At 42.3% G+C, this 14334-nt stretch overlaps 1 protein-coding gene across 4 annotated transcripts in view; it reads right to left on the reverse strand.

The window, feature by feature from the left end:
- Positions 1–6674: 6674 nt before the first annotated feature.
- The window catches only part of vwc2l (von Willebrand factor C domain containing 2 like), a 28778-nt gene continuing 21118 nt past the window's right edge, over positions 6675–14334 (reverse strand). For all 4 annotated transcript variants that reach the window (XM_074659611.1, XM_074659608.1, XM_074659610.1 and 1 more), the window contains one exon: positions 6675–7299. In XM_074659611.1, coding sequence (XP_074515712.1) covers positions 7148–7299 — 152 coding nt within the window. In that variant the 3' untranslated portion in view covers positions 6675–7147. The remainder of the gene's footprint in view (positions 7300–14334) is intronic.

Raw genomic sequence — 14334 nt, forward strand, 5'->3', positions numbered from 1 at the left:
AGTTCCTTTGTTCAAAGAGTTAAAAGGGAAGCCAGAGTGCTTGATGTGTTCACAGCACCTTTCAATGATCAAGGAATATAATATTCGGCTCCACTATCAGTCTTATTATGGTGAAAAAATGCAACTCAGAAACTTGCAAGGACAACTGAGAACAGAGAAGATCAGCGAGATGTCTTCATCGTCTGTTTTGATAAATGGATTGTTCATTAATTGTGAATGTTTTCAGGAGATACTTGTACGTCTTTACACTAACAGAAAAGGAAACATTATGGAATGGTTTTACTGGTCCGGCCCACTTGAGATCAAATTGGGCTGTATGTGGCCAATGAACTAAAATGAGTTTGACACCTCTGATCTGAATATTCAGCCATGACATTGAACACTTTTAGATAACACTACGCTTTCTGTACTCCAACACAACAAACTCTGCCCGGCTGGCACTCGCAGCGTTTCCACCCATGGATGTATTCCACTATTCCACCGTTGTCTTCCGGCAACACGTCACCTCGCCAGATTTAAGAACGAGACTTCTCCTTGAGCGAGACTCTTTCCATAATGTCAGACACTTATAATAACAATCAAGCAGCCGCCGTCTACAGCGCTCTGGCTCAATACTGGACCAATTTCAGAAATCATTGTCCCTATTAATCAGCTAGACACAAAAATATGGGAAAATAGGGTCCGAGTTGAAAAAAGTTACCCTTTAACTGACTCCTTTAAACGTGAAGGAGCAGCAACTTTACTCTGAGCTCCATCCAGATATCCAGGCTCCTCACTCGATTTCTAAAGGTGAGCCCTTCCACACTGTGAAGGAAACTCATTCCAGTCGCTTGTAACCTTGATCTGATTCTTTCGGTCATTACCCAAAGCTGTTGGCCACAGGTGAAGGTCTGTAAGTGAAGGTCTGAAAGTGGTACTGGTTAACTGCCCCCTCTTTACCCACGACGATTGCCTGCATCACTGCCGGCCCTTCACCAACCCCGACTCTCAAATGACACTTTATCTGTCGCACATAATCTCTAGTTCATTTGACATTTTGTGTGTGTCACATTCAATTCAATTCCTTGTCTGCTGCAACATCGAATGTGTGGTTTTAGAGTGGAATTGCATTCCATAATCTGCATGCATTTACCAGGAAGAGCTAATTATCTAATTATCTAATTATCTAATTGAGAATGGCTGTCTGACACAAATAGAGAGAGTGGGTTCCCGAAAAAAAAAAAAAAGATCGATGGAGATCCAATATAAAGTGTAGAATAGGAAAAACAAAGCAATTAATTGTTCCGTCAAAGCGCTGGCACTTGCGGTGTCCACCTTTTGTGTACACAAGTTGTGTGTGTGTGTGTGTGTGTGTGTGTGTGTGTGCGTTCCCTACCAGCAAGGCTGGGCTGAAGCTATGTGTGCTTTAAGAGGGCTTCTACTGGCCATCTCCCAATATGCCATTTTCAAAGGGATTAGTCAGGGATGCACCTAATTGCTATTGATTGCTATGTGCTGCATAAAATTGCTTCCCTTTTCTTGTCCTCGGCGGGAGGTGGGAGAAGGCAATTAGTAGTGCGGACGAGATAGAAGCCCAGACTGACTTGTAATGAAACAGAATGGAGGACTGAACCGGTGAGTAATGCCCTTGAACACACTGAGCATTACAAAACCATTTTGCACCGGTATCTTCGTATTTTCTCTCTCACACACAGCCCCGCAGCCTACTGTGTATTTACTCTGAAATGTTCTGCTTAAAATTACCTGTAATTTGACCGTGTCCCGGGTCAGCTGTAACGTTTTTATATTGTTTATTGTTTGTAGTTTCTTGTATGGTTTAAGGACATAGAAAAGGGTTAAATTCAAGGAGGTTTGCCCAGCAGCATCCTCTAGGGTTCAGTTGAATTTCACCTCGTATACACCCACCATATAGTACAGTCAGGCGCTAAGAAATACTGTTCTATTCGCAGAGATTAATTAATTTTTCATTAGTTAATGTTGTGTTTTCATGTCACCTGTGTGTCCGGAGGCATCCGCATAATTCCAAGTGAACAAAAAGGTAGAACATAAAAAAAAGAAATCCACACTGACTTTTGCCGAATAACACTTCTTTTCAAGTCTATTTAACAAAATTGTTTTTTGTCTTGATGAATAATACACATTTTCTCATTTCTTATGTCTTTTTTTTTTTTTTTTTATACTCCACCTCAGATTTCAGAATACACATTATACGTTTTGAAGATATTTACATATGAACAACATGAGGAACACCAAGGGTTGTTTAGCTTTTAAAAATGTGGACCTTTTTATTTCTTGTACAGCGCAGGGTGAACCTGTGCGAGCATGTGGTCATATACAATCAAAGATGCTCTTTAATTTTAAACATAAATTTGTTATAGAAATGATACTATCCCACCTTTTGAGTCCCTCATGAACAGACCCTTGGTGCCCCGGAAACTAATACAATTGATTGTATAATAACAGTGTTTCTCTCTTCGTATTCCACATAGTACTCTGTGTTGGTTTTCAGGCACACTTTATGTAACAGTTTTTTTGCTGAAAAAAAAAAATAAAGGACGAAAAAAAAAGAACATATTTTTCAGCTACAGTAAGTCGGTGTCTCATGGAAAGAGCAAATGGCATACCTTTACAAAATGCCCATGTACAAGCCTGCGGTTTGAATGAGCGGAGGACAGATGGGGGTAATTTGAATAGACATTTACAGACAGACATAAAGACTCAAGTTTCTTGGCAAAAAATGAACAAAGACGGCGTGTGCTGCTGGCCTGCCTTGAAACTGTGCGGCTTCACGCATTTGCAAGGAGAAATGTAATTTCCCCTGGTTCGCACAGGCTCTCTCTGAAATGCCTTTTTTTTTTATTGTGTTTTTAAATGCAGCCTATTCTTTCCGACGACACACAAAGGAATCTACTGTATGTTAATCCATTTGGATCCTAACTCATCTGGTTTAGTTGTCAGTGAGAGATATAAAAGTAATTTTCATGACAACTGCTTAAGGAGTCAACCTACTTACAGTGTGCGCCAGTACTGTCTTGCTGTATGCCTGCATCTCCTTTGCTGGGGTGGAAATAAAAATCTTCCACAGTTGTCTTTGACTGTATTACCTGCTCTGAATACATGATTTGCTTATTTGATTTCATCTCTCTCTCTCTTTTTTTCTGCTTCCCGCCGGCAGCCAACTCAGCTCTTGCGTATGGAGATGATTTTGGCCTGGATGGTGTGACTTTGTGTTGACGACCACTTCACCCAATCTACTCTGATCTTCACATCTAGTTGATGATTGCAAATTAAGGAGATGAGCAGCCATGGCAACCCGGTGTAGTTTAACAAATGTAATGCAGCTCAGAAGCGTGGAAGGAAACTAAATCATGTGTTGCAGTGTCACATTTTCATTTTAGATCAAGTTGCCTGGATACTTCTGTCTGCCATCACCTTCTATATTTACTTCTATCTCCAAACAGTGTAATTCTAGAGCTATCTGTGAAATCAACATTGCATTTTTTAGCTGTGATTGAACTGTCTCTGTCCTTGCCCTGGTACTAATGGCTAATTCGCCGTGTTAGCTCTTATAGGAATGTCGAAGGGTAAAAGAATGACTAGTTTTGGGTATTACATAACGTCAAACCATTACACCGAGCAGTGTGAACAAAGTAGCACTTAAAGGGGAACTACGCCCATTTTGAAAATTCATACATGTTATTCCTATGGTCTAAGACAATCCAAAAAATATTAGTAAACATGAACAACTCCCTCCCAAATCCAAAAACTAGAGCGCTAAAATTCAAAATTGTGATGTGTATAACGTGTGTAGCTGCTCCATAGACGATGAATTGGGAGAGATGTTCTAGATGAAACTGAGGGCACCCAGGGGAATGTTCAAAGTATGTGGGAACAGATTTTGTTTCAGAACTGATAACACTACAATAGAATAAGGGTGCTTTCACATCAGGGACCCGGGCCCGGATCCGAGTACACTTGACCCCAAAGTCCAGTTTGTTTGATTAGTGTGAACGCTCCGTACCGTAGTCGAGCACGGTTCGTCGATCCGTACTGGAGTCCTTTTGAAAAGGTGGTCTGGAGTACGATTCATGTGTACTCGGGTACGGTTCGCATCAGGTGTGAAAGCGAAGTGGACTGCTATTTAACGTGAGTGACGTTAGCAGTCAGCGAGTAGTTTTGAAAGAGCAGGCTTTTTTCAACGCCGCCGGTCTCCTCCAAAATCTGTATATCCGTGCAGCATGCGGCGATCTCATCCTCTGAACTGCACGGCAATGGGTGATAAAGCAGGAAGGCAGGCGAGAGGGTCCTTAAAATATAAACAATAGTAGGTGGGCGATGTTTGTTATTTTATTTAGCTAATCTAATGGTCTGCCTCCAAAGAAGCCGCTCAGCTGCTCAGCGGGCAGAGACAGAGAGAGAGAGAGAGAGAGAGACAGCGGGAGAAACAGAGTGCACAGCCGGCATATTTTCACATCAAACTCGGTGAAATAAGAGTTTACTTTAACAAACCAGAGTTGGTGATTGTTGGAAAGAGTAACAACGACGGTTTTGTGGAGTTTTATTTTGCTTCTGTCAAGTTTGAATGAAGTTTTTACGATGCTCTGACCCTAGAACAGATGATCTCAACATAAACAAATACGTGTGGATGACGACACAAGTCGGGTACGGAATAACTTTACTAATGTGAAAGCTGAGCGGTGGGGGAGTGGAGACGAGGAGGCAATCATACTCGTGCACGGTACGGATCAATTGTACTTTAATATGGAAGCACCCTGAAGCTCATTTTGGGTATAAAAAAAGAAAACAAACGTTTGGTGGGTCCATAAAATCAGTTTCCTATTGATCGTCTGAGCAGCTCCAGACTTTATACCCTATGACATCACAAGTTTGAGACTTCCATCTCTGGTTTCTGGCTTTGAGAGAGAGAGTAGCTCATGTTCACAAATATTGGATGAACTTTCCAAGGCCATGGAAATAACATATTGGAATTCTTAATTTGGCTGGCGAACCCCTTTAATCAGTCTGGGCTGTTTATTCTGTGTGAAGCCGAAGGCCGTGCTTTGTGAATCTGATCTGGAACCGTAGCAATAAGGCATCGGTGGTGGCAGCAATGCCTCTGAGCCCCTGGCAACACTCACTTCAGATCTTTGCTACCCAGTAAAGTAATTCCAATATATTTTTTGGATACATGTACAGGCTGAATAATTATTTGGCACCTGAAGTAATTAAGATGAATGAAGCTCTTTTATTAATCCTAAAATGTTCGGGAGCACCGAGGCTGTGATTGATAAACCGTAAATGTCAGTTTATGGTTTTCACGAGACTGCGGACCTCAAGCCAGATGGATGAGGACTGTCTCTTCACATTGAGAGACACTAAATCACTGCAGCTTAATGATGAAAATGACCCGAGCTCCATTGTCGCACCTACGATTGAACTCCACCCACACTGTGATTCCTCAATCAACCGCAGCTTTTAGAGAATATGCAGCCGGCTATGAGATTCTTCCAAAAATTACTTTTTAGTGCCTTTTTAAGGTAATATACCTCTTTCGTCATTGGTCTTTATCCTATGTTCATTTCTGTCTCATTACAGAGTGCTGGGAGCTGCTATTAAGCAGCCCATCCATCACCACCCAGGAATAGGGTCTAAAAGGTTAACGGGAACGGATTTTCTGGAAATGGAAAAAATTCTAGTGATGAATGGCGTGAGCTTACTGGAATTCACCTTTGAATTAATGACTGGTATTTATCATCTCAAAAATATCGTGTTTTGGGCCCTGGGTGGGTGCTTTTTTCTCTCAAACTGGACCACTCTGGTCTGAGAAAATATCAAGGCAATACATTATTGTATAGCCCCCGCCACATTGGAACTAACATATCAGCAAGGGGAGGAGCTGAAGATCTATTACACAATCTATTCTAGCAGTGGGATAATGTAACAGCTTTGTGTCTTAACAAGCCTTATAAGTGCTTCACTGGGTGCAGATCAACACACTGTGGATGAATGGCCTGCTTGTGTAGGCTCACACGGACAATGCGCGATGTGAAACGCTGCTTTAAAAGCATTTAGACATATGCAGATTCCCTCCATTTGTGTGCTGGATCTCGTGGAGTGCGCCCAGTATGCAGGCTGCTGCGGCGGCGCCAAGCACCCAGCTGGATGATTTATCACAGAATACTTCTTGATTAAGGGAAATTAAAGCAGGCTGCTCGTGGCTCGCTAATTGCTTTGATAACAAGTTCAAGCAGTTAGTTAGCGGGAATATTTTTGGAGGATATGGACCTCTGAGAGAAAACAATAACGACAAATTAAGCCGGAAGAGGCTGCCCAAAGTTGTTTTGATGCAGTGTTGCAGAATTTGCTCTTCTCATGGTTGCTTGCTACCACATTTCCCGCTTTTCCCTAACTCTACAAACTTCCCCCTGCCTGTGCTGCTACTATACAGATACATGACTTCAAATCCATGGTTATGTTGATCAATAAAATCTGCGTTTTGGGGGTTTTACAGCAGTTTATAAAATTGACAGTAGCATCATCTAAGTGTTAGAGGTGAGTTCCTGCCATAGCGATAAAAAGTCTCAAAGTCTTATGAAGACACAAACATGTTATGTGTGTGATGTGCATCTTGTAAACAAAGCTCTTAGAGTGAAGTCGTGAAACTCAAAGCAGTGCTTTCTTCAATCCTCGCATGACAAAACCAAAAAAAAAAGCGCCGTTAAGTGTGCTTACGGTTTGTTTTTCCTGCTGTTGGAACATTACAACACCTGCGTGATTGTGACAGACAAGTACAACAAGCAGATGGCATACGTACGGAAATCAACATGAGCAATCCAACATTGCCGATGGTTAGGAAAGAGTTCAAGGAGCTTAGAAACTTTTGTGTGTGTGAGAGAGCAGCAAGTCAAGAACTTCTGAAAATAGATAGGACGATTAAAACTGGAGGGTGGAAACAGCCTTGAGACAAGTTCCGTCTTCTTCTCAGCGGCTAAATTAGTGTTTGTGTGAAAGCTTGTGAGAGCATCTCGGCTGATGCTGCGCTGTCTCAGGTTGCTTAGGAATTGTGCTCCTGCCCTGTCAATCATACAAAATGGTGCAGTAGGCAGGGCCTTGCCTGAGCTTTTCCACCATCCCCGGTGGAGTCTCTCTATGACAACGTCTGGCCGTTGAGGCACTCCCGCCGCAAGCACTGCGCCGGCTTCCACCAGTCTCCGTTGTGGCAGCGGCAGATGGTGCAGTCGTCCACCTTCACTTCAATTCCGGCTGGGATGATCGTTGTTCCAGCAAAGCAATTTGGACCTGCCGCATGGGAAGGGAGGAAGGGAGGGAGGGAAGGGGAGGGGGGAGAGAGAGACAGGAAAGAAGGAATGAGAACGACAAGAAATGGATGTGGCTCTCCTGAGGGCTTCTCTTTTTCGGAGGGGTGGTGGAGTGATGCGGAGAGCTGCAGGGAGTTAGGGGAGTCAGAGCAGACGTACAGATCTTTTCACGGGCATGCACCGATGGGCTTGTTTTTGCAACACTAAAGCGCTTTTGTTAGTTTCCCCTTCTCCCTCGACATGGAGCGCTTTGCATCCTAATGCGCTGCGAGCAGAGAAGCCTGCCAGGCGCTGGCTTGGCAGTACAGAGAGGCTGGAGTACAGAGAGACAGAGACAGAGGAAGAGAGGGAGAAAGCTGCTTTGAGAGGCAGCAGGGAGGACGGTGTTAATCACTTCAGTCTGTATGAAAAGGCCACAGAACTCCTTAGCAATTCCTTACATGGTTTTCTCTCCGCACACACTCTGTTGCTGACTTCCAAAACAATAAGGAACTCAGATTAATCTTGACATCTGATTTATCCCTAAAACACTGTAGGATTTACTTGTGCGGATACCTTTTTGTTGATCTTTAATTCTAAAAACGTGTTTGATTGTGTAGCGCCGGAACACCTCATACCCGTGTGGTTTGAAACACGTTCTCATCCCGACTCATCATATACCGCTGCTTTGTTACGCCCATTGGCATCACCTTATTTTTGTTATTTTCATCACTTTAGGATTAGGCAACAAAACCACTAGAGTTAGGTTTACGAACAGCTGTCTCCTGGATGAAAGCTTTGTGTTGTTGGAACCATTCAGTGTCACGTCTAGAAGGGAGCCTGCAAACTGCGAAATCTGATCTGAGATCTGCAAAAACTTGGAAAAATTCTTGCGAGACTCGTTGCCTGACGACATATCCCAACCTTAACTATTCAAGGTCAATACCTAACCTTAACTATCTTGCAAGAGTTTCCAAAGTTTGCTGGCTCCCTTCTAGCCACTACCCTTATCCAGCTCCCCTCCCACCCGCCCGGTATGTCTCTTTCGCTCTTTAAACTACTTCACCACACTCCCGGCGCACTTTCTCTGTGTTTACTGTTTACCACGAATTTATGCGGGTTTACATTATAGTTAATACCGTTTCATTCCGGCGCTAAAGGGTGCCTTGTGTGGCGGTACCGAACGCCGACGGCCCTGACAAAGCCTCGGTATTTAACGCCCTGAAAATGAGAACTGTCATTTGATAATCTCAGTAGATAGAGACAGATTAAAGCCTGGGAACATTTCAGGATCTGTACTCAAGGAAGCCCAAAACGCTGCTATCTTTGTGGGAATGCAGTGCATTCATTATTGGTAAATACCACATTAAATTATTATATCTAATTTGTTTTCTCCCTGCCTCGGGGCGATCTGAGGCGGCGCATCTCTTCCTCTACTTCTTGACACCGCAGAGTCAGGAGGTGCCAGGAATTCTTCCCATTTTAATCATTTAGATGAAGCAATCAGCAGCTCAATTGGTGTGACGGTGACTTTGGATTGCTCTCCGCATTCGGCTCCGTAAAACCTGCGAGATTCAAGACTCTACGAGTAGTCGTAAAAAACTCATATGTGTCGTAACTCTTGGAGACACAGTAGCTTTCACAGCTTATTTTCATGGACGTCTTAGTGTCCCAGCGAATTTGATGTAGTACGAGAAATGTAAATGTGAAACTGTATGGTTAGTTGACCTGAAGAGTTCCACCGGGTACATTTGGGGACACGGGCCAGCTGCATGCAAATCTGCACAATTACTCAACTTGGGCACAGCACAGGCCTTTTTCACGGAGGATATTTTGACATGTCACAGTAAGAAAGGCACAGGTGTAATTATTAAAATGAACGACGGCTTTATTCCATTTAGCTGCTTTGATTTCAGGGTCCTGCTATTGTGCATGCTGGCTCACTGTCACACTGTCACGGCTTACTGGGACAGAGCCATTGTCAGTGTTATTAGTAACACCTGTTCTTTTCCTACCAGTCAAAATATCTTCTGTGAAAAGGGCCTATGAGAATTTTTTATGATAATGTTTAACACACAATTGAGGTTGGGTAAAGATCATGGTTCTTTGTTAAATATTGAAAGTCACACCTACTCAAAGCACGAGGCAGGTCACACTGACTTTTTCAATATTTAAGCGAGACTTTTACTTAACCTTAACCAAATGTATTAATACCCTAAAGACGGTGGTGGGAGATTCATTTACATCCTTTAAATAAGTAAAGTAAGTCCTGCGTTCAAAAGAATATAAGCAAAATCTAAAGTATCAAAAGTAAAAGTGCTCATTGTGCAGTAAAATGTTCCCTGTCAGCGTTTTACTATTATATATTATGATGTTTTTGGATTAATATTACTACTGCATTAACATGTTGCATTTTACTGCTGCAATCATTTAAGGTTCTGCTAAATTTAACAACATTATATACTGTTGGGTAGTTAAACATCAATGCATCATATTCTTTAAGATCCTATAGCATCACTGTCCTGTGAGAACTACGTATCTCAGAAAAACAGCCCTGTTTTCAGCTTTGTGACGATACATTTTCCAGATAATCTAAAGTCTATTTAGCTTAAAGGGGACATATCATGTAAAAACTCACTTTTTCAGTGTGTGTGCACATACATTTGGGTATCTGGAGTGCCTACCAACCCACAAACTGTGAAATAAGACAACCCAGTCTGCTTTTTTTGTGGGCTGCTTAGATAAAAAACTAAAAACGTGATTCAACAAGTTGTTCAGATTTGGCTCCCCTTCCTATGTCACATGCAGGCTCATTAGAATATATCGCCCTCAGCTTGAGAACTACCTTTACCAAGGTGCTCTATATTTTTCAGAGCAGACTGGGCTTTTTTTTGGGAGAAGGGGCTTAAAGAGACAGGCGCTAAAACAGAACGTTTTAGACAGAGGGTGAATACAGGTATATTCAGACAGACAGCATGAGAACAACAATGTGTTTTTTGAACATTAAAGCATGTACACATGTTCTAGTAGAAACACGAAATACAAGTATGGAGCTGGAAATGAGCATGATATGTCCCCTTTAAGAAGTAGGAGAATTTTGTCAACCCATACAGGACCACTTAATCCTTCATTTCATCAGAAAAATTCAAATTCAGAATCACCGAATTTTGAGATACATGGTTTTCACTGTTGAGAAAGGGTATGAAAAATCTGAAAAGTAAAGCTGTCAGACAAATGTGGCGCAGTAAAAAGTACAATATTTGCCTCTGAAATGTAGTGGAATAGAATTTGCATAAAATGAAAATACTCAAGTAAAGTATTTCAAATTTGCACTTAACTACAGTACTTGAGTAAATGTACTTAGTTACATTCCACCGCTGCCTAAAGATAGGCAAATAGGGTTGGCCAGTAACTCCCAATATTTCACAAGCTTTTGCTTCAGATGTCTAAGAGATTTTGTTCAATGTCCTTCAGTGTTTATGAGTGAAAATAAGGTGTAGGAGGTCATGAACATCTATGAGACACTGACAAAAGGAGGTGTTGGTTAACCTCGTACCCCCCATCCTTTGCCTCAGCATAAATGAGCCCAATAGAAATAGAAATCGTTCTATTTCTATGGATGAGTCATGCTCTATTCGGACCTGATAAAAACCCTTTGATCTGGGCTTAGAGGAGACATTGAGAACGCTTGCCAAGTCTTAACTCTCATTGATCTGCCTCTGGACAGCTGGCACAGGTTACAGGACAAACTCAGTAGAGGTTGATGAGGGAAGAGGGTGACTGGTTCTGGCTGCCAAGTGTGATTGTTTATAGCCAGATAGACTTGGAGCCACAAGGACACAGTTTCAGCTACCTGTCACCGTCCGAAGGACACACTGTCACCCCGTCCGAGCTTGTGATCGATTCATGGCCAATCAAATTTAGTGAAGTCAGGAAATGTTTGTCCTGTGTTGAAACTGTCTCAGCACATCATACTTTCCCTGACTGCAGCTTAAGCAGTGAATGCTTATTAGAGCTCATTACAGTCTATTTGGCTCAAATATGATTATACCTTTTGCCTCGAGGTAAGAAATGCTTCCACACAAACTCACCTGACACATCTAATTCACAGAAAAACTGCAGGTTGTCCATAGAATATGTCGGTCTGAATATGTTACATAACTGCAGCTCTATGGCGCTGCTACTGTATGATATGTCTGTTAAAATGACAGATAAGTAGAGGGTTTAATCCTATCACAGTGAGGAAACGCTGGTCATTTCCACACTCCTTCTCATTATCATTTTCTTAATGAGAATCATATAATTACATGTATCTCCTGATAAATTTACAGTATATAATTCATGATAAAGATTAGAGCTGAATCAGTCAGACTCAATGACCGCGGTTCTCAGAGATAAGCACTCCCACTGGCTGACTATTCTGCTCTCTGTTGCTGTTTTCAGGGTGAAACACCGAGAAGCAGACAAGCTAAAAAGCCACATCATAATAATGGACTTATTTTAACCTCCAAATCAACCAATTTAATAATTAATTGGAGTTAATTAAACCTCAATAACATTTCAGCGCCTAGCAATTGGGGCAGCCCTTGAGCAATTCTGATTGGTTTTGAAATTTAAACAACCTAAAATCTTTTCTTTAACTATCTCCGAATCAGCCAGACCTTTCACCTGTGTGCTGGAACAATGCTGATGCAGTGTGGGGATACTATTTCTGAACCTCCTACGCAGCAGTTTTTTGTCTGCAGATGCAACAGCCCTTTCAAACACGACACTGTCTAATGAGTAACTCAGCAGATGTACAGTAATCCATATACAGTATGCTTCTTCGTCTCTGGAGCTATAGACAGTCACGTCAAATTTGGTGAAATGAGCACAATCTCTAAAACACACATATTGTGTTTATGGGTTCCTCCACCATGAGAGGATCATGTGAAGCTGACACTTTCTTTTTCTTTTTTTAAAGGTTAAATGCTGTCAAAACTTTTTCTGCTTTTAATGTGTCCAATACTTTGTTTTATGGCCCATCAGTCTCAGCTGTAATTCATTTTTAGTGCTAATTAGCAAATGTTAGCATGCTAACATGAAGAGTGAACACACAAACACATCATACATGCTTAAAGGAACAGTGTGTAATATTTTGTAGGATCTATTAGTAGAAATGGAATATAATAATAATTCATAACTATGTTTTCATTAGTGTGTAATCACCTAAAACTAAGAATCGTTGTGTTTTTGTTAGCTTAGAATGAGCCCTTCTACATAGCGAGCGGGTCCTCTTCACGGAGTCCGCCATGTTGCTCCGCCATGTTCTACAGTAGCCCAGAACGGACAAACCGAACACTGGCTCCAGAGAGAGCCTTTCATGTTTTTTTACGTTACCCTAAGGCCACCGTAGTTTTCCCACACGCTTGTGAAACCGCGGTAACGTGAGCCTGCAGACTGCGAAACCGTGGTACCCAGTTACGTTGTCTTCTCATTACCGACCGGGTGCCGGTGTCTCCCTGCTCTCTCCGGCTGCGGGCGGAGAGAGCAGGGAGACATGCTGCAGAGCCCCGCTGCATCAGCCTGCACTTAGGCAGGAAAAGCCAACACTAGGATCAGATGTAAATCATGTTCATGGAGAGACCTTCGTCTGGTCAGCTAACATTACTGCCAAGCAGCTGAAATATAGAGTGATATTGTGGTTTTAGCTGACGTGTGTCGCCTCACTGTTTTGAGCGACGCTCGTTCAGGTATATTTAGAGCGAGCAAGCGCGAGCCCGACGCTGACTTTCGTTGATTTCACGGCCACAGGTGTCGCTGTTAACAAGCATTTCTGAAAGTTACAAATAGTCCCTTTAAGTGATTCCAGTAGGTCGTCTTCACATCAGCCATATTGACATGTCATTGCAGGGTAAACAGAGGTGTAATTAATAACATTAATTATGGCCGTATTCCATTTAGGTGTGCCAGGGCCCAGGTATTGTGCATGCTGGCTCACTGGAATGGCTGTGACGCACTAAATATAATGGGACCATGATTCATTTTATCAATTAACACCTGTGTTTACCTGCAATGACTTGTCAGAAATGGCTGCTGTGAAAGCGGCCTCTCGGTCTAGGGTTAAACAGACACCACAATCATCGCACTAAACTATGAACTGTTGCTATTCATGTCTGTGTCTTATAATCGTCTCCCTTGTGAGAAAAACACATTGACATTTCGAAAGGGTTGTGCTCATTTCACATAATGATTTGAAACAAACCGCTTGCAGCAGGTAACTAAAAGACAAATGTGTGACTGTCTTCCGCTGATTGCATGTCTAACCGGAGCACATAAGTGGATGTCTTCCTTTCACAGCCACCCCTGTCCCTTGGCCAAAAAATGAGCGCTAAACAGCAGTCTTCATTGTCCTCTCCCCAAAGCCCTCAGCTCCCATAGAGATTTAACTGGCTGCCAGAGCCTGACCAGGCACCCCTGGGGAGCCTAGAAACGACAGGCCTACCCTGAAATGCCAAGGGTGTCACTGTGTCCTGTCAGCCTGGATTAGCTCTCTTCTAGCAGCTTCTGCAGCCTTGTTACTGTGGGTGTTTGTGTGTGTATGTATGTGTGTTGAAATAAAAGAGAGAAAGCAAGGAGGAAATGAGAGAAAGTGTGAAAGAAAATGTGGTGGCGAAATAGCCATTTAGCATCCGCCACAAACAAAGTTCCTCTCATCACATTTATAGGTCAACTGTTGCTTGAAAGAAAAATAAATATATATTTCAGGATGTTTATTTCGCAGGAATACCTGTGAGCAATTTCTCTATTTTTGGCGTTTTGGCGGCGCTCAACATAATGAGAAGACTGAATAGCGAGTAATCATGAGAGTACATCTTATTGTTTATCAGGTTTGAGTTAAGGAAAACTTTCTTTAGCAGCTCTTTCAGCTTACATTTGAGCCGTGCAAAATGACGACAAAATAGGGAATGCAACATTGTGTTGTGGCTGCATTTAATATTACCCACAGGCCCTCTTTGCTGTTGAGCATTCCAGCCAGGATCACAATACAGACGAA

Source organism: Sebastes fasciatus, chromosome 14, assembly GCF_043250625.1.
Source record: "Sebastes fasciatus isolate fSebFas1 chromosome 14, fSebFas1.pri, whole genome shotgun sequence".
NCBI lineage: Eukaryota > Metazoa > Chordata > Actinopteri > Perciformes > Sebastidae > Sebastes > Sebastes fasciatus.